We start from the raw sequence: 27,174 nt of genomic DNA on the forward strand, positions 1-27,174 counted from the left end.
AACAAAACAAAACAAACAACCAAACAAACCCTGGGCTGAGGCTGTCACTCAGTTGTAGGGTTGATATTTAGCAAGGCCCTGGGTCTGATTCTCAGCACTGTGGGACTGGAGGGGAGGATGGAGGTTGCGGATGGGAAGAGGGGATGGGGAGAGGATTTGAAGGAAAAAATTATCCAAGGAGAACTTCAAGTAGAAATGAATGCAAAAATTAACATATATCCATTTCCTACATTCATAAACTAACTTATTACTTTCTAGAGTGAACTGAATTTAATCCTTCAGGAAATTAAGATGACTGCACCCAAAACACTAAACTTCATTATGAAGTTAATCATCCAAACACTGATGATAAATGGGTAAGACACATCTAGAGTCAATCTACCACGGCTTCCTTTTCTTATCATAAAATCAGTTGTCCCATCACAGTAACCAGAGGCAGTAACTAGAGTTTGGTGTGTCGATGCTTCTGCAGCCCCACCCCTGGAGGTTTTGGCATGCCTAACTAACAAAGGCCTTGTCTCAAAAACAGACAAAAACCCAGAAAAGAACAAAAACTCTTAGAACAAAACAGCACGCCAGGCACCTGAGCCCAAATCTGCATGAGCATGCTTCCCGGTGTCCCTCCTACTATGGAATTTGCACTGGGAGTGCTCAGGGTGTGGAAAGAATGGCAAACCTGCCCCTTTCTTACTGTTTATGGGGTACGTTGGCAAGTTACTTTGACTGCTAATATAGAATTTAACCTCCGTTTGTCAGTTGAATACACTCCACAAACTCACAGGTTCTCCCCTATCTACTAAGTAGGGAAAAGGTATACAAACAACAAATTTATCCAACTTTACTAACAAGTAATAATTAGCATTGAAAACTATGATGAGGATCCTTGTCAGATTAAATTTTACTGCATGGGTGCCTAATTCCAGGTCATTAAAACTAAGCCAAATATTGTACTGTTGCAATATTGTAATCTAAGAGATTTTTGACTTAGCAACATACTGAGGTTTTCTATCAGCTATCTTGAGTCTCGATTATTACAAATAGTTCTATTATATCTGAGAAGCCCCACCCAAATTTCAACCAAAAATTAGTTCTAATTTGAGTCAAATTAATAGTCTAGAAATCAAAACAAATCAAAACTGCTTCAGTAACTGTTCTGTAAATGCAAACTGTCCGATAGATAAGTAACCATGGGGAAATAAACGCTGAAGGCGGCAAGGGAAGAACTGCAGGAGACTGACTGGAAAGGTGCTTGTCGGAAATCCAGGGCCTTGGCAAACACCGTGCTTTAAAATTTTGGAAAATGCAGGTCTTAATAGTCCTTTCTAAGGGTTTCAGAAATAGTCTCTAAGTTTTTGAATAAATTATACAGATGTAAGTTTGTTCAAGGTCTAAAAGCAAAGGTGAAAAGAGACAATCTTCTGAATCTAAAACTTGGCATCTGGTGCCTGGAGTGGTCTTTCTGGATGGCATTTCCAAACAGATACGCCATAGAAGCGCATGTGCTCCGGAGAGCATCCACCAAAACGCCTCCTCCTAAACTCTGCTCACGATTCAAACTGAATAAACTCATTGTGTGTGTGTGTGTGTGTGTGTGTGTGTGTGTGTTAACATTTTCTTAAATTTGTACTTATCAATAAGCCTTATACAAATCCAAATCCAAATCATTAAAACAGTTTAGAAAAAAATAATTATATAACCAAAGTTCTACATCACGTAATACTGTGAATCTATGGGAGAAAATGTGTGGTCCATCTATCTACCCACTTTAAAAAAAAAAAATCGACTCTAACTAGCACTGTAAAACGCTGATTTGAAATCTCCTAGGATAGCCCAAACTTACTCAGTATTTCTTCCTTAAATACAGAGTATAAAACTATAAAATACAAATGAAAAGACAAGTTAACAGCAGAAAAGCGTCTAAGTTTAGAATTAGAAAACAAATCATCTAAGCACCAAAAAGAAGCTGTTTCAAGTACTTAAAGACATGTCTCAAAAGGAATGGGAAACTAGTCTGATCCTTTGCTGAGGTGTTTCTACATGGCTCTCAGAAAAAGGAAAGCTTCAGAACGTAAAAGAGATAACCCACTGAAAATTTTGTCTTTTAAAGATCGTAACACCAAGAAAATACTTCAACTATCTATCCTAGGTCTTATGAAGAATTTGTTTTCCTGGTTTTAATTTCAAATGTCTTGTGTGCTCAAGGATCTGCACATCACAAGATATGAACTACAGGGAACAAATAGTCTTCAAAAGCACTTGCTGACTGTGTGTAGATACCGTGCCTTAACTGCATCCTACTTACTTTTGTTACCATTTCAAACCCAGAATGGCAGAATGGCTCAGGCTTCCTGTCACAATTGCAAAGGAAAGCATGTTTGAAATTTCTCTTGTGGGGAGTCAAACCACAGCTACCTGCTCAACACCCCGGGAAAGACAGCATACACTTAAAGGTGGGAGAAGCATTAAGAAACGTTAAAGAGACATGCCACCTCACCAGACTTGTAGGGCAAACTGGTGGTCTATGAATTTGTCTTTCCTGTTTACTTAGCTTCTTTTCTGAACACTAGAATTTTATCTAACCATTTACACAATAGCTTTACGAAGAACACACACACACAAAAATTCTAAACAAAATGACTCACTGGCAAGACGGCCCCACCCACCCTCAAAATACCAATGAATATAGCACTGTTAACCCCAGCTTTCCCCGCCATATACTTACCTGTGCAACTTCTTTCAACATTTGCTACTCTGGGGATGGGAAAGCTCAGAGCTGGAGGCTGAAGTGAAGAAGGAAAGGTTGGAGGGTGAGCCATGGCACCAGCCCCACACTAGGAGCTCCCCTGAGATATTACAGCAGGGTTGACACCATAGCTCTGAAGTTCAAACTCCAGCAAACGATAAGAAAGGAGTCCAACCAGAACATGATAAACGATGGGATTCTTCTGCTCTTTGAAAAATAAGGAAATCATGCTATAAAGATCTGAATGTCCAGTTTCAACATTATGACTCCCTGTTTATCTCTTCAATTACCCAACCCCAGAATCATCTTTCAGACTGCTTCAAAATACTAATTAAAACAACCAAAAAGGGCAAAGCTCTGAACACTTTCCCAAATATGCAAGGATAGGGCTTACCTGGCCTTCAGCAAATCATGCTAGTAAAGCATGTTCAAATATGCTACCTAGCCACTCCTGACATACTCTTGTTCTCTGAGTACAGTAACTCTATGCTCTGATCATGTTAACACCATCAGTCAACAGAATGAAAGTTGGATTACAGACAGAACCAGTAAAATCTTAAAAATGAGAGGCCTTTTGGTTTAATTATATTCCCTGAGAAGAAATTAATTTCTTAAGTGTTTCTACACGGATAAAAAACAAATAAGGACCTGTCCACCAGAGAGTCACTTTAATCAAAAAATAAAATGTTAAAGTACTTTAATGTGGGTGAGGTGGTGCACACTTATAGCGGGTGACATAGGAGGGTCACTGTAAATTTGATACCAGCATTTTAAAACACTCTGATAACAGAAGATGAGGTTTTTAAATAAAATATCATTTTCTCACTTTGGGTAAAGAATGCTAGAGACTGAGCCCAGGGCTGTGCACTGCCAGGCAGTGCTCTGTCACTCAGCTACACCGCCCAGTGAGAACTCACTGTCACTCACATGTATACATTTGTTTTATAGAAGCTAATGATTTAGAGATGAAGGCATTCTACTATACATGTGTTACTTCAAAATGATAATAATATGGCTATCACTGAAGAGCATGTTATTCTAAAATTTTATCTGCATGAGAATCCTGAATTGGGTGTAATGCAGTTAAAAACGCTGAGTATTCCTTCAATGAGGGAAGATAGTTCAAAATTCATCTAAATATTTGGTCACAGAAATGAATCTAATAAATGTTTATTCAGCGCCTGCTATGTCAAGTTCTAGACGATGCATACCACACTTCAGAACTTTCTCTACAGCGGAACACTGCAAATAAAAGGCAGTAGAGAATTTAAAGTGGCCACCTGCACCAGTCCTGGCTCCTTGCCTGCAGCCTACCCTTTTTACTGCAATTTCCTCTGCTACTACTCTCCCCTCTTTTCCCTGTGCTCCTGGCCCCCTCCTCTGGCTGTTCACATGGATGTCCCAGTGGAAAGACCTGGCACTTATTAGCTCCCCACAGACCCAGCTTCACCTATTTCCATTGCTCACTCACTAGCTTGTCTACTGACAGTGAGTTTTCTACTTGGTTTTGTTGCTGTTAATTTGGTTTTGTTTTAAATCGGAGACTTTACCTAGTCCTTATGTCTTTCCTAACACCAATGTCATGTCACATACACTGGAGAATGTCTCCTGATTTTGGCTTGAATGTTTTCTATAATCAAACTGAAATATGCATTTGAATGCTTTATCATCACAACAGTGTTGTGCCCTTCTTGTTTCCAATATGCTAATGCACATGATGCCAACACTTAATCCAGGTGGGGTGAGCCTGACCTTGATTAAGTTGGTCCATCAACCAGCTTTCTCACCTGTAAACTACTACTTCAGCATAAAAATAGTGTTTGCATACTAATGAACCAGGGAAATTATAATACTGGTAAGTAAGAGGTTTATTTGTATGTGATGCTGGTTTGTACTAAAAGCAAACAAACCTCGAGGTGTAATTAAAGAGTAAACTGTAATTTTATTTGAGACAAAAGGAAAAGAGGCACTTAATCTCACATAGGTTTTCAGCTTTTACCTTTAAATTAGAACTTCAAAACACTTAAGGCATACAGGATAACATCATCATGGTGACAACCAATGGTGTTTAGAGGACTTCCCACTAAGGATGGTGTCCACCCAGGCATGCTGCAGCCCTGCTGCTCACTACCCCTGCTACAGTTGTTAATGTAAGTGCTTTTGTAAAGTAAGCCAATTATCTTAGAAGATCTCACTCACAGATGACTACAATCAGCCCACAGGACAGCAGCAGAGATGGTAATAATGTCTCACTTCCTATTCTACCTATCACATTTTTAAAGCCTTGTCACAGTGCTGTCATCCTGACAGGAGTTAAAACTCCATATGCCAAATTCCAGACTTCAGCATTTCTTCTCTTCGAATGGCCTTTACATTTTTCCCTTGAACAAAAATCTAATTTTCATTAAAAATTTTAACTTCAGGAAGGAGAAAAAACTGGTCACAATGTAATATATACAAGAATAAATTAATTAAAAAAATTAAGAAACACTGTAACTTCATCCAGGAGAACAAATGACAACTGTTTGTGAGCCTATTACATACCAAGAACATGGAGTAGGATAACTCAAAGAAAACTGTCTGGTTTTTGGCTTTAGACTAAATAGACAGGACATGACAACTTGGATTTTATTTATCAATCTGTAGTATGTTTCTTTCCAAATGGTATTTTTTAAGTGCTCATATCTGGTGTGTCAATTTTGAATTGTATATCATACAGTGTCTTTTACACAGAAAGCATCTGAGTCAAAAGCATTAACACAAAGTCTTATTCTTACTATTCAGAATGATTCATCTAGCTTCTCAACTAATTTATCATGTCAAAGAATGAAATATTAAGAGTTCCAGTCCAACCAGGATGGACTAACAGGAACCTCTTCTACCAAACGGTTTAAAAATGGATAAAATACAGAGGCAAGAAGATTGTTAGGTCACAGCCTGATCCTCACTTAAAAAAAAATTAAGAGAAAATATACTATGTTTTCAGACAGGGGCAACAACTGACCTTCCTAACTAACTCAATGAGTTTTCAGGCTGTAATAAGAAGGAGGGAGCCAAATCAGAGAATTAGAGCTCTGTCATTAGTCCAAGGCATCTAAAGTAAGCAAGCTAAAAAGCTAGACAGGATGAGTTGCAGAGAAACAGCTCGGGAGAACTGGTGAAGGTTCCCAAAAGTCTTCTGTGCAGTAAAGATCAGCAAGCATGGAAAGAAGCCATAAACGCAGGAGAGAGAACCATCTGAAAGAAAAAGAAACCAACCCTAAAGGCTACCACTGGAACACACACCGCTTAGGTTGGTTCCCAGAAGCCAGAGCAGAGACACACTTATTCAAGGGACAGAAAAATACTGGCTTAATAATTGAAGAAAACTAGCCCCGACTTAAAATCTATTGTTTCTCTTTAATGATTTTTAAAAAGGGCAGAGGTAGAAACAGACACAAGAGACAAGAGAAGGGTCTCACAAGGATCAAATGTTCCTAAGTAATATAACTCTATCCTCCAGTTAACCTCAAGAATTCAACACAAATACTAAGAAATATATGACAACAGAACAAAACTATGGCGGGGGGGGGGGGGGCGCACGCTATGTGAAGGAGCAGTGAAGTCAGTCAGATGGAGAACATGTAGGAAAACTTCCAAAACTCAACAGAAATAGTCTATGATTTCCAATGACAAAGAATTAGTGGACAATGTCATAATCAAATGCCATGTGCAAAAGAAGGCAGAGCACCGGCATGCTACATCAGAGCAGGGAGACGCAGTGCTCAAAGTCCCACTGAAGGACACATGCAAGGGGAAGAGCAGTAAACAGGGAGTGGAGGGAGGTTTGCAGGGCGACTCTGCATGTGAGTAGAATGCCGTAGAACAAAGCATAAGAAACATTCCAGAGAGGACCAAAGTGAACAAACAAGCAGAACAAAACTCAAAGAAACAAACAAACGAGGAAAAAAAAAGATAAAAACGGCAAACACAAGAAATTCCAGGCACTGGAGTCATGAAAAAAATTATGTCAGAACCAAAACCATACATTAAAAATTTATCATAATAAAACAAGAAATGTTCTTAATCCTTAGTAGTATCCAAAGAGAAAAGATATACACCAACAACTTTTTTTCTCACTAGAAGTAAGTCAGGAGATAGTGGAGTGTCATTCTTAAATGCTGTTTGGGCAGCAGATGACGGGGTCTTACAGCACAGGTACACCTAACATTCTCCATCTGCCTAATTCAGTCCCAAGCACTGATTACCGGTCTGCGCCTGGCTGGTATCCTATTTTTAAGATGCTAAAAAGAAACTACCAATTTTCAATTTCTTACTGAGCAAAGATATTTTTTAAATGAGGGTAAAATTTTCACACACAGGATTAATCCTAACATAATTCATCACTACCAGAAATACATTTAAAAGAGAACTCTTTTTAGTAAGAAAAGGATACCCCAAACAAAACAGGAGATGGGTGAAGAGAAAGAAATGGGGGAGAAAAAAACAGGAAAGGAAAAAGAATAGACAGGAAAGGTAGAAAATGAAGGAAAATGAAAGAAGTCAAAGTATTAAATTATGGATATCGAAAAGCAGTAAACCAAAATTACTCCGCCTCAAGCAATAAATAATGAAAGTCTGTAACAAAGGTGTTTTAAGGTGTTTCCTTAAAAGCAAGCTTTTAGTCCAAGCCAGAAAACAGACGTGTGTGTGTGTGTGTGTGTGTGTGTGTGTGTGTGTGTGTGTGTGTGTCAGACACTGTACAGCAGACACTGAGTTCTAACAATACTCCAGGAAGTGACCTCTACCTGATCATACCCCACCTACTCAGTGTTTTAGCTCATATCCAGTAGCATTCTTAGATGGGAATACAGGAGCAGAACAGTAAAAATTAATAAGCATGAACATTTCCAGAATTAATGGACTGCTGAACATGGCAGGGAAACAGGAAAGAGAGAATCCCAACATTGCGAACACGTAGACAAATAACTGGCATCATACTATGTGTTCTAGCCACAAAGGGGTCACCGGAGCACTCAGGAGAGCAACAAGGAAAGCTTGGAGCATAGCTGGGCCAGCCGGGCCATACAGACAACCAAGACAACATGGTCAAGACCTTGTTCAGGTGGGTGGGAAGCAGGGGAAACCAATGGAAGAGCCTTGCAACAATTCTTTGCCACATCAATCTATGTCTATATAAGACACTACATCAACATCCTAAAAATGGTGACCACCTAAAGCTTTCCCTAAGGTAAGTAACAAACAAAAGATTACTTCTCAAAAACTTTTCATTGATTTATCAAAAGTACTAGTCAATTTAGAAATGCTAGTCACAAAATGAAATTATCATTTCCAAATGACTCTTATATGAAAACACAAAACTACTGATGAATTTTAGGAATAAAAGTTTTGCAACAATGGATATAAAACCCAATTTAAAAAATTAGCTATTTTGATTTACAGTAGCATCTATACAATATACTCTTTTGATGTACCATTTACAACCACAAATCAAAGTATTTAATTGTAAATATGAGTGAATTTAAAGGTATGTGTAAAAAGTAAGAATTTGAGAAAAATATAGAATTTCCAGATAGGAAGAAACTGTAAAAGGATCACCCTCTCCAACCCAGAGTCAGTATAATTCTACTCATAAACTTGGGGTTTTTTTAGTTGGAGGAGTCTTTAAAAATATTCAAAATGTGTCACAGAGTGAATTGTCAAAGTTAAAACTGAGGCCAAGGTTAATGGCATAAATACCAAACATAAATATGACAACATGAAAACAACATCATTTACAGGCATGCACAAGCTTAACAGAGTAGCCAAAAACAACATAACATACGATTCTGACAGACAGAAGGCGGGTAGTGGTTAGTTACAGGAGAACTGACTGAGTGAAGAAGATGCTGGAATCCTAACTCAGAAAGTCAATTTCAGACAAAGTTAAATATGAAAGGGAGAATGTAAAATCTTTAGAAAACTGTAAAAGTATGTTTATTCTCAATCTAGGGAAACATGTCTTCAATACTAGCTCAATAGATTGTGACATTCAATGTCCAACAAATACTAATCATGTGTATGAGCTCAAAACTGGTGGTACACTTTCAAACACATGCCTAACGGACCTCTTGGGAACTGACTATTCAAGAAATTTGCAGTACTGATTTTTCAGATAACTTCCCTAGCTTCCCTAGCTAGTCTCTCTTTTATTATTTTCATCCAATGTTGGAAAAATACACAGCTTGTCCTCTGGGCACTGCTGGCTCTATTCTTCCTCCCATTTTTGAGACCCTCTCTTCTCAACCTGTTGTCCATCTATTGCATTCTTATGATTCTAGTCTTTGAAGGTATGGAGCACTTAAAGTTTTCTCACATTGGGTAACAGAGCGAGGCTGCACCATTTACTTTAACCTTCCCTGGATCTCTTAGTTATGTAACAGATGGGGGGGGGGATCTATTCTGATGTCAAAGTATCTACTCACACTAACCAGTGGCCATCCGCTAAACACTCTGTGTGCCTCTGATCTATGACCAATCAACACTGAGCTACTTCTATGTCAACATTTAACTACCAAAAAAAAAAAATACATGGGGAATTTTGTTTGTTTTCATCTAATTTCATCTGGGGCTTCCAAAGATGCCATCTCACCAATTTTATTAGAAACACTTAAATGGGATTTGGTGTGGCTATTTAGCAAAGCCTAGGGTCTAAATTCCCAAAAGGAAGTCACAGTCACAAAATGAATACAAAGTTTGCCACCTGATACTTTTAATCTTTGGAAACAAAATAGTATCTGATAGCATTTACACTATCACAGTAAGACATTAGACTTAACAGACATACCTAACAGAATATTTTGGTCCTGGGGAACTATTAAACACACATATATATACACACACATACCAAGATACTAAGGGTGGGCAACAACCATGAGTTTTATTACAAGTAAACAAGTTTTCTAGAAAACAAATGTCGTGGGCAGTTGAGATGGCTCAATGGGTAAAACACCTGCCACAGAGCCTGGTTATGTTCAATAACCAGGAGCATGTTAAAATGAAACAATCATCTCTGGCATGCTGTCCCGACCGCCACCACACAGGCACTATGTTATGTGTGTGCACGCATGCAGGATTAAACAAATGTAATAACAATAACCTTGATGTCATTTTATGATTTCAGAAGGAAAAATGTTTGCAGGGACCACAAAGGAAGGCTAGCATATTGTAGCAGTAAGTCAACCCTGAGGAACTTGGGAATTCATTTAACCTGATGTTGTTAGTTAGTCAGGAAAACATGGGAAAGGGGGACAGGTGGCCAAAAACATACCAAGGTTTACTTTCCAATCTCGGTTATAAATTCCAAGTGACATCTGACACTGAGCAGTGACTGCAGCAGGAACCGCCAACAGCCTCACGCCGCCATCAGTATTACTATTACTCTGCACCACCCCATTAGCAGCTCCACAGATGCAAAGGAACCAACCAGGAAACGTCTTCGTTTTGAGTTTATTCCACTCCACTGTTTTGTATCTCTGACCGGGACAATGCTTAGGGCCTACTGTCAACAAGGTTTTCGAGAGCCAAGAGGAGAATACTGAGGTAGTTGACTACTTCAGCCTTGTGTGTGTGACTCACTTTTTCACCTGCTTACTCTTACTCTTACTTACCTTCATCCTATGCAAACAGCAACAAGGACTAAAGCCTACCTCTGTACTACTCTAGGCATCAGACCTACTGTTAAGTACTCATTAAAAAAGAATCCCTACAGATTTTTATACTAAGTGGTCTCTGATAGTCACTGTTTTATCAATACCTTACATATTCAAAGATGCACAAATGTTTGTGTTTCTAAACACATTAGAAGTACCCAAAGGAAGTCCCAAGCTGCCTAGTACAACTAAAACTCTGAGACACCAACTAACCAAAGATGCATGTGGCCTGCAGACAGACTTTTCACACTGACTTAGAAAAATGAAACAGGGTGCTTCCATGGTTTATACTTACATTTCACTGCAGTATAAAATGTTAGTCTGTATATAGTAATGCTTAAAACTTACCAAGTACAAACACTTCTTCCTAACCACTTATGTGTTTATTAATTAGATTAATTTGTACTTTATAGTACACTGTCAAGTGTGAAGTGTTTACCTTGGGAAAGTGTCTGAAGGTTAAGTCAGTTAAAAGCTCATTTTTTTCCTACTCGAAACAGTGGAATATAAGGGATAACTTGTCAAAATACTGCCACAAAGAAGCACGTGCCTGTAAATATCAAAACCTACATACATAGTAAAAAATATATATATAAAAAGGAGTGAAATGCCAAACTCAAATTAATAACCACTTCTGAAAAATAAAACAAGAAATGAGATATGGCAATATCTCCATAAAAATAACAAGCGAAGATACGTATTTGTTAAGAAAAAATAAAAACAGAACAAAAAACAGCAAACCCATTTGCACTTGTACTCATCAGGAAAGACTACAAAGTAAAGCACTAAGAAAAAAGTTAGAACGGTGAATATTCATATTGGACTTAGTGCTTTTCTTCAACATTTTATGAGGAAAAAATTAATTTTTATTGCTAAAAGATAAATGTAAGGAAGGTTGCATTCAGTGTAAAAAATCTTGGAAATGCACTAGTAGATAGCTAGCACATTGCCCTGTTTCTTCCTCTCACTTTTTCAGTAATTTTATTTTATTGTTTTGTTTTTGTAATTGTTTTTGTAATTTGTTTTATTTATTGTATTGTTTATTGTAATTGTTTTATTCAAACAATATTCACTGAACATTTACCTGTATAGCAGGTAGCACGTTAAGGACTGGTGGTGCCAAAATAAACAGTTGCAGCTGTAGTTTTCAACAAGCTGATTAAATGCACACAGACGTGCTCTCTTGCAGTTCTATAATGATGGAGGCAGTCTAATGTGCACTGATCAGTACAGTAGCCACCAGCAGAAGTATACACTAAGCATTTAAAATGTGCCTTGCATGGTTGGCAAACTAAAAATGTAATATTATTTAACTTAAATGAGTTTAAGCAGCCATCTGTAGTTCCTGTCTATGGAACGAACAGTCTAAGTGTACAGGAAATTGAGAGAAAATAGATGGTTGTTCAGAACTAAGGCCAACACCAATCTACGAGTATATAGGACTTGAGAGCAATTGGAACAAAAGCCCTGAGTCCATTACAGGGAAGCTTCTGGAAAAATGGAAATCAAATTATTATCGAGTCATGAAGAAAGGATACTATTCCTTCAGAGATCCAAACTGTTAAAAGCTTGGGGTAAAGGCACACAGAGCCTTCAGTCGGCTTTAAATTACTAATAGTCAAGCCCAGCAGAGGCAGTTAGAGAAGAGCTATTGAGGGCATAGGTGCACATAAAATCATTTGGAGGAACACATCCAAGCAAAGTCAAGTAGGTGCCATGTTTAGGGCTTGAGAATCAGAGAAAGCCATTAAAGAATCAAAGTGGTAATTAAGATGATTGAAATTTCTGAACGTTCATAGCTATGGCAAAATTAGTATAAATTATAGGAAGAATAAACAGAAAAAAATTAAAACTGACAATGCCCACTTTCTTATAAAAAGCTTGATGACCCTTTCAAAAAGGACTGCTTTTCTAAACTAAGTTATTTATGCAAACAAACTTCATCTACTATATTCAAATGCCTAACTGGGCTTATTGACAAACAAAACATACAAGTTAATACAACTACAAAAACCAGTAGTTCAACTCCTGTGTAACTGAGTCTATAAGGTCTGTATGGAAATGAGAATTGGAGAAATATTTTTTGTTACTCTCAAGTATTAGGCAATTATCAGGATGCTTAAAGAAACAAACAGGGCTGGAGAGATGGCTCAGTGGTTAAGAGCACCCGACTGCTCTTCCAGAGGTCCTGAGTTCAATTCCCAGCAACCACATGGTGGCTCACAACCATCTGTAAAGAGATCCGATGCCCTCTTCTGGTGTATCTGAAGACAGCTACAGTGTACTTATATATAATAAATGAATAAATCTTTAAAAAAAAAAAAGAAACAAATTCCAAAACCAAAAAGCTCTCAAATAAATGAAGTTATATAGACACAAAGAAAGTCTACTTTAATAATGAAAAGAAGGAAATGCTTATAAAGTGAAAATTTTTAAACTCCAAATTAGTTTCACCTTAGAATATATATGCTCCTAAGAGTTACCAAAACATACAATTTTACTTTGGTGATTCAACATTGTGACTTCTCCATATACTCTCAATAAATTAATCTTAATGCTAGATATAAAACCAGTCTTCTATGCACATATTCTTTTCAGAGGAGGCTTAAAAACAAAATAATTTTACAATCCAGACCTGTTTTCAAAGACTTTTCAATATACATTGGACACCACTATGTAACAGTAAAAGGCAAATAGTAAAAAAATATATTCAGTCAGCAGGTCTAATCAAGAATGCATCTTCATGCAAGCTCAAAAACTTGTATTATTTGCATACTAAAACTAGAATTTAGCACTTTTACAGTAGTATAAACTGAAGTAAGTCAATCTTTATTGGCAAAATATAACTGCTTTACTCCTTTCATAAGTATAAATTCTAGAAGTGTACATATTGTTCCATGACACAATTAGCTATGCTACAATGTATAAATCAAAGGAAGGTCTATGCTCACCCTGCGGATGGATGTTTGTGAACACTGAAATGCCACACAGCCCATCACAGTACTCTTGTAGTGATTTAGCAAAACCTAACAAAGATGCAAAGGTCCAAAAAGTGTAACCAATCAAACCTAACAAGTACAAGCTGCTGGAAGTGGTTCTCAGGTAGGAAGAACTACAGAGCAAGCACAAATAATAATCAGCAGAGGCTAGTCCAGTTTATGAGGACAAATCAGAGAGGAGTTACAGGGAGAATTGATTCAGCATAATCCCAGCTTACTCTGGCTAATCAAAATAATAAAAGCTGGCCAGAAACTTCATACATCAAGTTGGGTAAAAGCTCTAGGAAGGTTAGATACAGAAGCATCTTCTATTGGGGATGGTGCTCCAAGACAGAATCCAAGTCTTATAACCAAAGACTCTTTGCTGACACACAGCATAAAACTCACTTTCAGTTCTCTCCACTATTCATGCCTCCATGTGTGGGAAGAAAGGATTAATTGCACTCCACCAAATGCTGAGTGTGTGAGTAGCTGTCCAAAGCTTGTGTGTCACATTAGCTGTCCTAGTCTCAAAGGACAAACTCCTGAGGTGAAAAGGAGCAACAGGCTGGAACCATGTCTGCACAGGAAGCCTAACATCTCACTCCTATATGAACTTATTTGGAATTTAATATTACTTCACAATTTCATACTTGATTCACTATTGAATGAAATGAAGTAAGTTTTCATTTAAAACTTAACTTCATACACTAACTATTCATTCTTTCTTTAAAAATCACTTCAATAGGGGTTGGGGATTTAGCTCAGTGGTAGAGCGCTTGCCTAGGAAGCGCAAGGCCCTGGGTTCGGTCCCCAGCTCCGAAAAAAAAGAAAAAGAAAAAAAAAATCACTTCAATAACACTACCTTTTAAAGTTCACCTTCTTTTGAAAGCTCAGGAAGAACTGTTACGCTTCCAGTATCTTTTGAGCATCCCTACATAATTATATTAAGAATGGATAGTGTTAAGTAAGAAACAAAACGAAACAATCTGATGTTGTAAGGACAGCATATTAGTGACAAATGAAACAGGTCTGAGTCATCATAGATTTCTAGATTTCACTTATAATTTCTACTATAGCCTATCCAATGCTATACATTTCTCTAACACTCTATTATACAAAATATAACCCCAAACTTACACTCCATTCTTTCAGGAATATGCATAAAATACTTTATGAACTACTGCCTTTGAATCCAGCCAAAAATCATGTATCTCAGATAATTGTAAATTTTGGCATATATGTCAGAAAATTGTTCTGCTACTAAAAATATACCAATATATTTTTAGTATTTTGTAAAACATTCACAATTATTCAAGCTGTTGATTCCATTATGTAATATTTAAATTTATACCACAAATTTTCAGGAGATTGTATTCATTGTAATCTGTTAGTTCCAACTCTATGTTAAAACAGTTCAATGTACTATGACACATGGAAAAAAGGGAAGGAAAAACATCTTACCTGGTAGTTTCTTTTCTCAGATAATGTATGTCCATCAGTCCTCACCATAGAGTCGTGTCCTTTCCTCACAGTACTGGAGGCAATCAAATAGAACTGTCACTCAAGGGTCGTGTCACAGGAAGGACCGCCCACCAGTTCTCCCTCTAGAGTGGAATTATCCAAAAGCCATCAAAATTACTAACATGTAAATATACATAACAGTAACAAAAATATTCAACTTAGCACACAAAATACATAGAGAACAAACCCAAAATGCACTGTCTTAGACTTTGTCCCATCCTCCCTCCAGGTATTGTAGCAGGCAACTAGCACTAGGCTTTGAGGTAGAGATTATCTGATATGAAACAGTCAGTCCGTTCACAGCTGCTTCCACTGCCGTCACAATACCAGACATTACACAACAAGAAGAAACGCAGAAAAACAAAGGTAAAAAGGAAAACAACAACAAAAACCCCACCTTATCCCAAACTTTTTTGTGTCTCTTAAATATTCTCTGGTTATTCTCCAAATAACCAATTAATTCAGACTCAGTCATTTAACCCTTTGTCCCCACCCACTGCCTATCCTGGATGGTAAGAATGCATCGTGTGTTCATGTATCATTCCTGTCGGTCAGGAAGCTCATCTCCATGCGGTAAGATGGAAGGAAGTGCATGGCATTTTAAACAATTATTAGATTAAAACCCGATTCAGGGCTCCATTAGCATAACTGCAACAGAGAACAAGCACCCGCTTTTCACACCCCAATTTCATACACATTACAATAGGATTCACTTTTTGGCATGGGGGGGGATTAATGATGCTCATTTCTTAACCTGGGTAAATATGCACAAAATAAATATACACTGTACATGTCAGGTTAAAAAAAAACAAAACTGAGAGAAAAATTATGCTGTTTCAAAACTATAAAGTAAAATTCAAGAAGTTCAAAGATTTCAAGGTAGTTCTATAAGAATGTATGAGATACATTTCAGTACGAATAGCCATAACAGTATAAAACATTTACTCTTACAAAGCTACTAAATAATGTTGTTATCCATTATAATTTTGCATTCAAATTTTTTTAAAAATAAAATGTATATTAGGAAGAGACACTAAAAGCATCAAATTTCTAATCCATGGGTTAGATAAGGACTGTAGAGATGGCTCAGTAGGTAAGGAGCCTGCCTCCAAAGCTCAGGACTCGTTTCCATCCCTAGAATCCATGTAGGAGCCTTAGGGGGAAGAGGAGTGGACAAGCAGATCCTTGAAGCTCACTGACCTGCCAACCAGCACAGCTCAGTCAATGACCTTCAGGTTCAGTGACAGCAACTCTAGTTGAGGAAACCTCATGTGGCTCCTAGAGACACCGTCTATACCCACACACTAACACCACACACATACATTAACCACATACACAAACTCCTCAAATTTTTATGTATTTAAATTATATATAAGCATGTATGTATGTGAATAGGTATGTGATCATGGGAACAGGATATCAGGTCCTCTAGGGCTGAAGTTATGGGTGATAAGAGCCATGTGATGGGGTTTAGGAACCAAAACCCAAGTCCTCTGCAAAAGCAGTTAAGTACTGGTAACCAATAAGGCCTGCAATTTAAAAACAATAAAAATCTCAAGCCAGTGTTACTGAAGAGGACAATACAAAGGTTTACAAATATATATACATTGACACAATCCACTAAAAGAATAAATTTTAAATGAAAAACTAACATGTAGAGAGCTTTTGGGGGCCAGTTGGCAGGAATCTGACATTGGGCCAGGACAGGGAAGTTAGCTCAGGCAGGAATCTGATTTTAGACTAGAACAAAGAAGTAGGCTTCAAGCAGATTGGGAAAAAATAAACCCACCTCAGCCTCAGAACTGGCTGGGGTCATACTACAGTGTTGTTTAACTGTCTCTTTTCTTTTTAATCCTTGCTTCTGCCCTGGAGAACCTGTTGACTGACTAAGCAGGCTTAGTCAATAACATCATTGACAAAGTTTTACAAGGAATCCATATAATAAAATTACCAAGTTGTGAAAGGATGATTTTACTCAGTTTGACCATCATGGTACATGTTGAGCTGAAATACTTCAAGATGCCTGACTCTAGAGCAAAACTGTAACTGCACATTAAAAAAAAATTATGTGCATTTGGAATAAAGTTTGTTTCTCAAAAATAAGGATTTACTGAACCACTAGTATATTTAGTACTATAAATGTAGTCATCATTTAAACTGCTTTGCGTTCATTATTTAATTTATGCTATGCTTCACAGTGAACAGAGCCTTGCAAACGTTGGGCAACCACTCCACCATAGATCTATATTTTTGAATCAGGAATTAGGGTATTTTAAAAACAAAATTATGACGTGAACTGGTTTTTCCATAACAATAGTGTAACACATATTTGGCTTGGCTGTAAAAATTTTTTTTCATTATATAGCTCCTAACCAATAATCTCGTTTGTAGTGTTAGTGCTTAATAGTATCAAAAAAGTTTTAAGATAGGATCTACATTACTTTAATACTAACTGAATTCAGTGAACAATAATCTAAAAGTTGAGTTACTAGTTATAGAATAAGAATGCTTTTCTCCTTAAAAATATTTTGTTTGAGTAAAATCCCATATAGTAATACACTTTTTTTTTTTTGGTTCTTTTTTTCAGAGCTGGGGACCGAACCCAGGGCCTTGCGCTTCCTAGGTAAGCGCTCTACCACTGAGCTAAATCCCCAGCCCCAGTAATACACTTTCATATTATGCAAATTTTATCAAAAGATACATTTAAAATCTTAAATTAAGCAAGGTAACTTAATACTTGTGTTACACAACTTTAACAGCATCTTAATTATACAAAAAAGGACAGTTAGGAATAAAGATGTATGTGCTAAGTACTACTTTAATAATACTCTTAGCAAGTATGAAAAAGGACCATTTGTCAGCACTAACTTCGCCCTATGCTGTACTGAATAATGCACTGTGGTGATGACTGACATCCAGGGAGTGAAATGATCTGCCATACACATTACACATATGTACCTAAGACAGTCTGTGAAAAGTGACAACCAGGAGCAAGAATGTCATTGCTCCTAAAGCAGGTGTATACTGTTTTCCCACAAAGTCCTACAAATAGTCCAAAGTCATAAAAGTATGTGTTTGTCAAATTACAGGGAAATTTTTCTAATAAGCAGAGTTACCTTCAATGAAAGAAAACAAAACAAAAAGACTAGCTTTATTCATCTACATTAAACCAGACAAACTATATGAGACAGCCATTTTGACATGTAATCATTTCAGGATATAAAGAGAGCAGAACCAATGAAGTGAGTTCTATCAGTGCTCCCAGGTCACAGTAGGAAGGGCAGAGTGGAAGCCAATCAATCAGAGTTCAGGGTTCCAAGTTAGACAGAGGAAACAGGCAACTAGAATCTGCAAGGTAAATAAAGATCAAGGCTTCAGCAATAAAGAACCCAAGGACCTGAACAGAGAATGCCTTTAATAGAAATTTAATGGATTTTAAGCAGGGTGATGACTTGTATCTACATATGAAAAAGCCTCAGTCTAGAGAAGAAAACATTAACAGGAGAAACAATCTCAAAGTTCATAAGGTTTCCTGTTCAGAACTTAATGAAAGTTTCAACTATTAGATCAGGTAAGCTTTAGAAAAACACTGTGGAGGGACCTAACTCAAAAGAGATATTAGCCTGATTGTAAGTAACATACTTGCAATTCTCAAGCAGTTCAACAGTACATGAAGGAACCCAACAGACTAGCATAAAAGAACCCAACAGCAAATATATAGTATAACTCGTAATAAGTTGAAATATAACAAGTGAAAATAAATATAGCAATTAGACAAACGGTGGAATTGCTAGGCAAGGATGTGAAAGCAGGTATCACTAAATATATTCTAGATTTTCAAATGAGCATGTCAATGCAAGGTCTGTCTGGTACAATGACAAATACTGACAGCAGAAAGAAACGTCACTGGCTCCAAGGCTTCAGTGCACGGGTGAGGACAGAGTAAGACAGACAGACAACTGGAAGACTGGCCCCCACTGACAGCATTTTAAGAACAGAAAGAAAAGAATCACCATCAAAGAGCTCTAAAATTCAACTAAGACCTTTTAAAAACTAAAGTAGCTATTTCAGAAGAGAGTTTTAGCAACAAAAAAAAACCCTAAACATTGGCTTGCTATATAACTACATAATTCTATCTCCTAGTTATTTATCAGATTGAAATTTATGTCCGCATCAAAACCAGTACACAAATGCTCATATTAATAAGGGTATCATTCTTAGTAAATGAGTAACATGATTATTTCAATGATAAAATGTTATTCAACAATAAAACAAAACTAACGTAGGCAACATGGACAAATCTTTAATGCATCACTCTATGGGAATGAATTCAGACTGAAGCGCCTGAGAACCCACAGGTCACCCTGAACCAGGGAGACAGGCAGACTCCTCCAGTCTCATCCTTAGCTCTACAGAAAACACCTCCACACCTTCCTGCTAGAGTCCTAGATCCCAGCAATCCCATCTCCAGTGGATCACACGGATCTCCTCCAACTCCCTACTCATGTTTAACCCAGCCCCAAACTCCAAAAGGCAGTTAGTTCCTGGGAGCCGGAGGCTCTAAGCAGTCAGTGAACTGCAAATCTTCCTCTCTATTCTCCATATCCAAACTCCATCCCCAGTCCAGCTCTGTAGCAGACCTTCTGTTGAGGCCTCTCCTCATTCTCTGCCCTCATTCCCAAGGGACTAAGGAGATCGTGATGGAACACCTGCTTTCCTCCCTCCTGTGACCCCTTCAACCTTCCTCTTCACCTCTAAGTTGATTCCCATCCCTAAGTGTCAGCTCCCAACATGTAGAAACACATTTTACCTGGAACCCCAAAAATATCTGAAGATAATCTACACACCCTTCTAAGAACTTGGGGGGGGGGGGTGTCACACCAAAGAACAAAGCACCCAACTAAAAAAGTCCAGATATTAGCACCTATTATTCTACCCTCCCAAACCCAGATGCCAGGATAAAAGCGCAACTGATAACAGCCAGGACAGCAGGCTCCCACTACAGCCCGGCCCACAACTGTACCGCAGCGGGCCCTGAGTATTCCAACTTAGCCCTCAGCACAAGACCTTAAAACTGCCTTCATGACTATAACAGAAGCCCTGACAGAGGAAAAGAATAAATCCCTTAAGAAAAATCTGTGAAAGCACAAACAGTGGAAGGAAATGACTAAAACAGTTTTTAAGAACTGAAAAAAAAAAAAAAAAGAATAGAAAGCCAGGCACAAAATATATGGGATCCCACAAAAAAAAAACCAAATCAAAAAACTGCAGGAATATAGAAAGAAGAAACCATATCAAAAGCAGAGAAAATATTTTCAGAAAAATCATAGAAGAAAACCCTCCCTAACCCAAAGGAGCTACATATCAAAGTATAAAAAGCATATGGAACACAAAATAGACGGGACCAGAAAGAAATTCCTAAAATTAAAAAAAAAAAAACTAAACTAAGAAAGAATAGTAAAAACTGCAAGAAAAAAGACCAAGTAAAATATAAAAAGGCAGACCTAATAGAATTAACTAACACCTGACATCTCAATGGGAGACTCTAAAACCCAGAAGGGCCTGGACAGATGTGCTACAGACTCTAAAAGACCACACGTGCCAGCCCAGAATACTGTACCCAGCAAAACTTGCAATTAAAGTAGACGAAGAAAATAAGACATTCAGGGCTGGGAGTCGAGATAGGGTGGGTGGTTGGGTGGGGGAACACCCTCATAGAAGAAGGGGAGGGAGATGGGATGGGGGGGGGTTATGGACAGGAAACCAGAAAAGGGAACATTGCAAATGTAAATAAATATCCAATTTAAAAAAGAAAAGAAGACATTCCATGATAAAACCAAATTTAAGGAATTATCTACATATCTGGCCTTACAAAAGGTGGGAGAAGGAAATTTACAACTGAAAGACCTCAACCACACCCAAGAAAAAATAACCTCAGACAAAAAAGAGGGGAAACTCACACTTCATGATACAACATCACCACCAAATCACTGCTCACTGATAGCTCTCAGAATTGATGCTCTTAATTCTCCAGTAAAACACAGACAAACCAAACGGATATAAACATGCCTCATCTCTCTGCTGCATTCAAGAAACACACCTTAACATCAAAAAATAGACATCACCTTGTTGCTGTGTTAAGAACCTGACAAAAAGCAACTTAAAGGAGAAAGGGTCATTTGGCTCACAATCCTAGGTTTATAGTTCATCTTTGCAGGGAAGTCACCATGGCTGAGGCTTGAGAGAGCTGGTCACATTACATCCACAATCAACAGCAGATATTTCTGCCCAGGAGAAGGTGCCACCTGTGTGTGGGTTCACCTCAATTAACATAATTAAAACTTGATGTGCCTCAGAGGAAGCTAGAGAGGAAGCCCGGTGGTCAAGAGCTTTGGCTGCTCTCTCAAGAGGACTCCAGTTTGATTCCCACCACTCACATGGTGCTTCACAAATGAGCTCAGAAGCCCATCTCCCAGGTGATGCTACATTTTGTCAAGTTGACAGTTGAAACTAACCATATACAGTTAACATGAGGTATTTATCAAGAACTCTTTCTCAAAAAGTCAAGTTCTCTTGTTGTCACAACTAATTTATAGTTTGATTACACAGATAAATATTTTCAAAATCCGAGTTGATGACTAAGTAGTACATAAAAACAGACAAAGAGAAGCTGGACTTTAGTTGCAGCATAGCAAGTCTAGTAAAACTGCCACATAGAAGATATTTTATCTTAATAATTTCAGATTTCAAAGGCCAATTATTAATATGTAAAATGAAAGGTTGCTTTTACTGACAAAGAAAAGCAAAAGTTAACCAACAATATAGTCCCTTTAAAGCAAATCTGTCTGGTTATCATAATTTAGTATTTCTTAACTTTGTTTGCATCTCTGAGGTGGTAGTTTTAATAGCCTTCTTTTAATCTGACTACATAGTTCTATCACAAATAATTTTAAGAAATTTTGGTCAACTAACATTCAGATTTATGTATTTAACAGGCTCAGCATTTCAAGATACTCAAATTTTGACTCAAATAAAATGAAACACAAGGATGTCCTACTGAACTTAAATGACAAAAAGCCAACATTTTCTGAACCTTGTGCTTACAAATGAATGCACTGGACCCTAAGGCTAGGGAGAAGCCCTCTGTAGCCTCCCTAGTACTTAAAGCCGCTTTGAGTTTAAACAACCTGCACAACCTGGGTGTGGCCCGTTTCCTCTGTTATACAGGACAAAAGCTCTGGCTTCGGGCAACACTAAATAAAGACAATTGTATAGGTATTCTTAAAATTGGGGTAACCAGTTCAAAGAAAAAGCAACTGTTTTAAAAGTTCTTCATTAAAAATAAGTAACAAAACTATTAATCTATGTATTTAACTACCAGAAGTCATCTGATGGTCAGGTCATAGCAACACTTTTGGTTGGACAATAGAGCTAAAACAGCACTACACAGTTTCACAAGGGAGTAGGAACAGAGTAACTAGAGATAAAAACAGAAATATTTTACAGAGAGTCATACAAGGAGCAAAAGAAATAAATGGTTGAAAGGATAGCTAAAGTGAAGTTTGTAAGACACAAAAAGTTTGATATAGTAGATGTGGGACTTTGATTGGGTGTTCCCCATAGGCTTATAAATCTGATCCATTGGTTCCCAGTTAGTGGCATAGTTTGTGGAAATATCAAAAGTGTGGCCTTGTCGGAGGAAGCATGTCCCTGCAGCCAGGCTGAGAGTTTAGTCCCTTGTCATTCCCAGGTCACTCTGCTCTGTGTGAGCTCTGAGCATCATGCTCTAGCCCCATGTGCCCCATGTCCACTGCTTTTTGCCATGCCTCCTTGCCACAGCGGAGGGACTCTTATCCCTTGGCCACGGTGTTTTATCACAGTAACAGTAAAATAACCATGGAGGGGGGAGATGGTAGGATAGAATCCAGATGTTTTTTTTTGGAAATGTGGGTGGGGTGTTTAAGAGACTAGACTTAGACACAGAGTATACTGCTACAAGAAAGTTAAGCAGGAGTAAATTTAAGTAAGTAGACATTATTGGAAGTATACTGATCTCTGGTTACTCGGTTTTCTACTAAAATACAAAACAAAGCCATCAGCTCAAAACACAGCTATGAAAGGAGATGTCAGAGGTTTAAGGCAGGAGAAGAGATGTAAACTGTTTTTGAGAGTGAAGAGAGAGGAAGCAATAAATGAGCAAAAATGTCAGGCAGTGGTAAGGAAGCACTTGAGGCTGGGATCCCTCCCACTCTGGCAGCTCAGGAGTGAAAGAACAGTGTAAAGAGAGGTCTACTAAACCAAAGTGTAGTGTAGTAACGCCCGAGAGGAAAGAAGCCGGAGAGTGTAGATAGAGATTATGATATTGTGGAAGAAGAGAAGTGAAGAAGGAAGAAGGGGAAGAGGAGGAGGAGGAAGAGGAGCAGGGTCAGTCCACCTCCAAGGCAGGTTTTAACTCAAGGTCTCTGGAGTCTGTTTTCCAAAGATCTCAGCTCAGTTTTTCAATGCCAAGGACCTTCATAACACTGCCATTTCTCCTTAACTGTCTGTCTTCACAAAGGCCTTCACAGACCATCCAATGTCTGGGTTTTGTCCTGTTGTTTTGTCTGCACGATCCTTCGTATCTAAGTCCCTTTCAGAGGCTCTGTCTATTGCGCTTACCGTTCTTATCGAAAGTGCCTAAAGCATCCCACATTACATACATAGTCTACGAAATTAATGAACCACAAATTACACTGACTGCTTTACTGACTTCAACTGCAAACACTATTTTCCTTTAAAGGAATGCAACATTAACATTTTGTCTGGCAAAAATAAGAACAGCAATCAGAAGGTTAATTTTAAAAGCTAGTTACTGAAAATCATGTTTTAAAAAATTCTGTCTTTTTTTTTTACTGCCCTTGATAGTATGATGTAGAAACTGGTCTTCTTATTCCCGCTTGATATTCTGACGTAGGATCAGGCTTTCTGTGATGATCAGATTTTCTACTAATCACATCTTTTAAGTTTTCCAATTTTAATTCACTTAAAGATAAATACCTTAAAGGTTTAAACACCAGGCTCCACCTTTTTTCCTCCATATTTTAATAGTTGCTTGGCACCATAACAGATTTCCTGCTGACTCTCCCCAATTTCTTCTACCTTGTGAATGCTATAGTTGTTCCTTCTACTTTTCCCATATCATTTAAGAATAAATAACCAATATAATCCAAGAGTAATCCCATCTTCCCCAGTAACCGACTTATTAAAGAAGGGACAAAGGAGAAATTACACCTTTACTTTCCTAACACACTAACTGAAATGTGGTATTTACTTAATTGAAACATAGGTAAGGATCTTACAATCCTAACAGCTGTCTTCATCTGTCTTTTTTTTTTTCTTTTTCTTTTTCTTTTTTTTTCGGAGCTGGGGACCGAACCCAGGGCCTTGCGTTTGCTAGGCAAGCGTTCTACCACTGAGCTAAATCCCCAACCCCTGTCTTTTTTTTTTTTTTTTAACCACCTAAACTCAAGATATTTCCAACCAGTTCAGTTGCTTCAAATCTCAAACTATCACTTACACCAGTATTAGTGCAAACATTACAATGTTTCATTAGACTTTGTGGTAATAAGCACACCATTGACTATACAATCACTATTTTTAAACCAATATTCTAATTTAATAAACTTTCAGAAGCATATTTATCTTGCATATATTAAAAGAGTCTGCATGTTTTACTCAAGACCCATTCGAGAAACAAAACGGTTTAAAAATCTTTACAATAAGACAACTCGGGGATAATTCTCAGAACACAATTAGTTTAAACATCTTGTTTTAAAGAATAATATATAATTAATTAGTGGCAGCCAGATAAAATAGAATCAGAGATTTCTGGCTCAAAATCCAGACTATATCATCTTTGATGTAACCTGGCTATAAGAAAGTCAGAAAGAGAATACTTTCCTGTTGAGGAGGAACAAGGTCTCTAACTAGACTAAAACTCAAGAGGCAGGCTAGGCTGGCTGGCCAACTAGCAGCCCCAGAAATGCACTGAGATTACAAACCTGCATCACTACACCTGCCTTTAAAAAAAAAAAACAAAACAACACACTGTGGGGTTTAGGGACCAAATTCAGGTCAAGACATACGGTCTTCTATGTAACTAACGAGAGAGCTTCAAGCTAACTAAAATAGTAACCCTGAAAGTAAACTAAGACATATAACTTTTCAATTGATTTTTCAATACTCTTCTCAGTTACAACAGGCTACATAAACAGAAATCAGAAATAGGAGAGAAAAGTCATACACAACGATGCACAAGAAAAACATTTAAAGAACACTGTAAATTACCAAAAAGGAAGAAAAAAAAAGTGTGTGTTTGCATGCGTACTTGCTGAGGATTTTATCAAAGATGGTGGACATAGCAAGTGTTCTACCATTCAACTAAACTAACAGCCCAGGTCAGGTCAGGTCAGGTCAGGTCGGGGGGCTAGTTAGACACTGGCAAGTGTGGAGGCTACTGGGAATAGACCACCGCATAAGCATCAGCTGGTAAAACCAAGGACTGAACTGCTGACTCAGTACTGCAAAGAGTGAAATCTGAGTCATACCTCTGACCCAGGAGAAGTGACATTCTGAACTGCCCTTAAGGTCACTAGATATCTATCAAAACCTTAAGATTACTTGTAGCCGGTGGCCTTCCGATAACGAGCAAATCCAAGTAAGACTGTCAACCACGTGGACTGAACAAAGCTCCTGGGGAAAGCTGTTTGCTTGCACTGGAGAAAATGTATGTGTGCGGGCTAACAGTGCTGCCAGGGGTCGGCATCCCCGATCATCCTGTTAAGCGCATGTCCCCATTGGTCAAGGCATCTATGTGTCATCTGCAATTCTTTCCACAATGATCAAAATGACTAGGAATCTGGGGGTGGTATGGTGTGGCAGAAATTCTGATCACACTAATACATATTTTTTTAATGATACATTTTAAAGAACTGAATTTGTACAAAGGATGTCTTCTGATGAATGTGCGGCTATAGTAAACTAACTTCCAAAAGCAAAGTAATTCCTAGAGCAATCTCTAAAAGACCAAAGAAATATACCTAGGGACATAGAGGATAAACAGATCAATGATTAAAAACACAAAAAAAATGTGAAATACAGGTAAACTGTACTTTGCAGAAACGTATAATTTTAAGTGCTTATATTTAAAAGACCAAGTCAACCATCAAAGATTACACTTCCTGAAACTACTAAGACTGCAAAATGCATCCAAAGCAAGTAAAGAGGAAATGAAAAAGATTGGGGGAAGACACTAAACTGAAAGAACTTAAACTATGAAGAAAATAGCATCTAGACCTTAGCTTTAAATAGACAAAAACAAATGCACCTTAGGCAGACTAACAATCAGAATTATCAATATCAGGAATACAGAAAATGCATGACTCCTGAGCCCCCAGGCACCAAAAGGATAAGAAATACAAGAACAACTCTTAAAATAGACAATTTAAATGAAATATCTTTGCCCTTTAAATTCACTGGTAAGATCTGAACAGCCTTGCATCTATTAGAATTATTTAACTGACTAAAAAAACCAATCACTACCATCCTAGGCTCAAGTAATTTCGCTAGTGTTTAATATATTTAAAGATACAATGTACTCCAGAAAACAAATCAGGAGGTAATACCTCATTTTTAATCACTCTTACACCAAACATTAAATGATGATAAAAATTCAAATACGAGTATGTCTATGGAGCATATAGTAAAAATAAAAAAAAAATCAACAAATGATGCATATAAAGTTAAAATGCCTAGGAGGTCTTCAGAGAAAATAGGCTCATTTAATTTTTAAATTTCAATTAATGAAAAAAGTCATTATTCAAAAATTTTTCAAAAAAAAAAAAGAAAGAGTTCTCTCAGGATCATTCTAATGAATATAACAAAAGAAACTAGCCCACAATCACTGCAGATCATCTACTAAATCTCTCTTAATATGGTAAGAATCTTAGTTTGGACCAACCCCCTCCCTCTGTAGAAGACCAAGATCTACTCTGGGTAGAAAAAGATAAGGTTCATTCCCGTCTATAAAGTGCTTCCCTATAGGAGGCTGGTCTGGTGCTGCTATGTATTCAAATGCTAAATCTGTACCTCAAGATCTGGGTGCTGCAAGACAAGCTTTTGTTGGGCAAACACAAGTTTTTGTTGTGCAAACCTTGCTCCCAAATTTAAAACTATTGGTTAAATAAAAGGGTTACAGCCA

The 27,174-nt window shown here is 37.6% G+C and overlaps 1 protein-coding gene across 51 annotated transcripts in view; it reads right to left on the bottom strand.

Annotated features, from left to right (window-relative positions):
* The window catches only part of Cnot2 (CCR4-NOT transcription complex, subunit 2), a 91,515-nt gene that overhangs the window by 46,265 nt on the left and 18,076 nt on the right, over positions 1 to 27,174 (bottom strand). For 16 of the 51 annotated variants that reach the window (NM_001399554.1, XM_087556369.1, XM_087556375.1 and 13 more), the window contains exon 2: positions 14,877 to 15,019. In NM_001399554.1, coding sequence (NP_001386483.1) covers positions 14,877 to 14,924 — 48 coding nt within the window. In that variant the 5' untranslated portion in view covers positions 14,925 to 15,019. Of the gene's footprint in view, positions 1 to 2,722; positions 2,951 to 14,876; positions 15,020 to 27,174 lie in introns of all 51 variants that reach the window. The other 35 variants (NM_001399555.1, XM_087556354.1, XM_087556362.1 and 32 more) reach the window with 7 other exon arrangements.

The sequence above is a fragment of the Rattus norvegicus genome, chromosome 7 (genome assembly GCF_021556685.1).
Source record: "Rattus norvegicus strain SHRSP/BbbUtx chromosome 7, alternate assembly SHRSP_T2T, whole genome shotgun sequence".
Taxonomy (NCBI): Eukaryota; Metazoa; Chordata; class Mammalia; order Rodentia; family Muridae; genus Rattus; species Rattus norvegicus.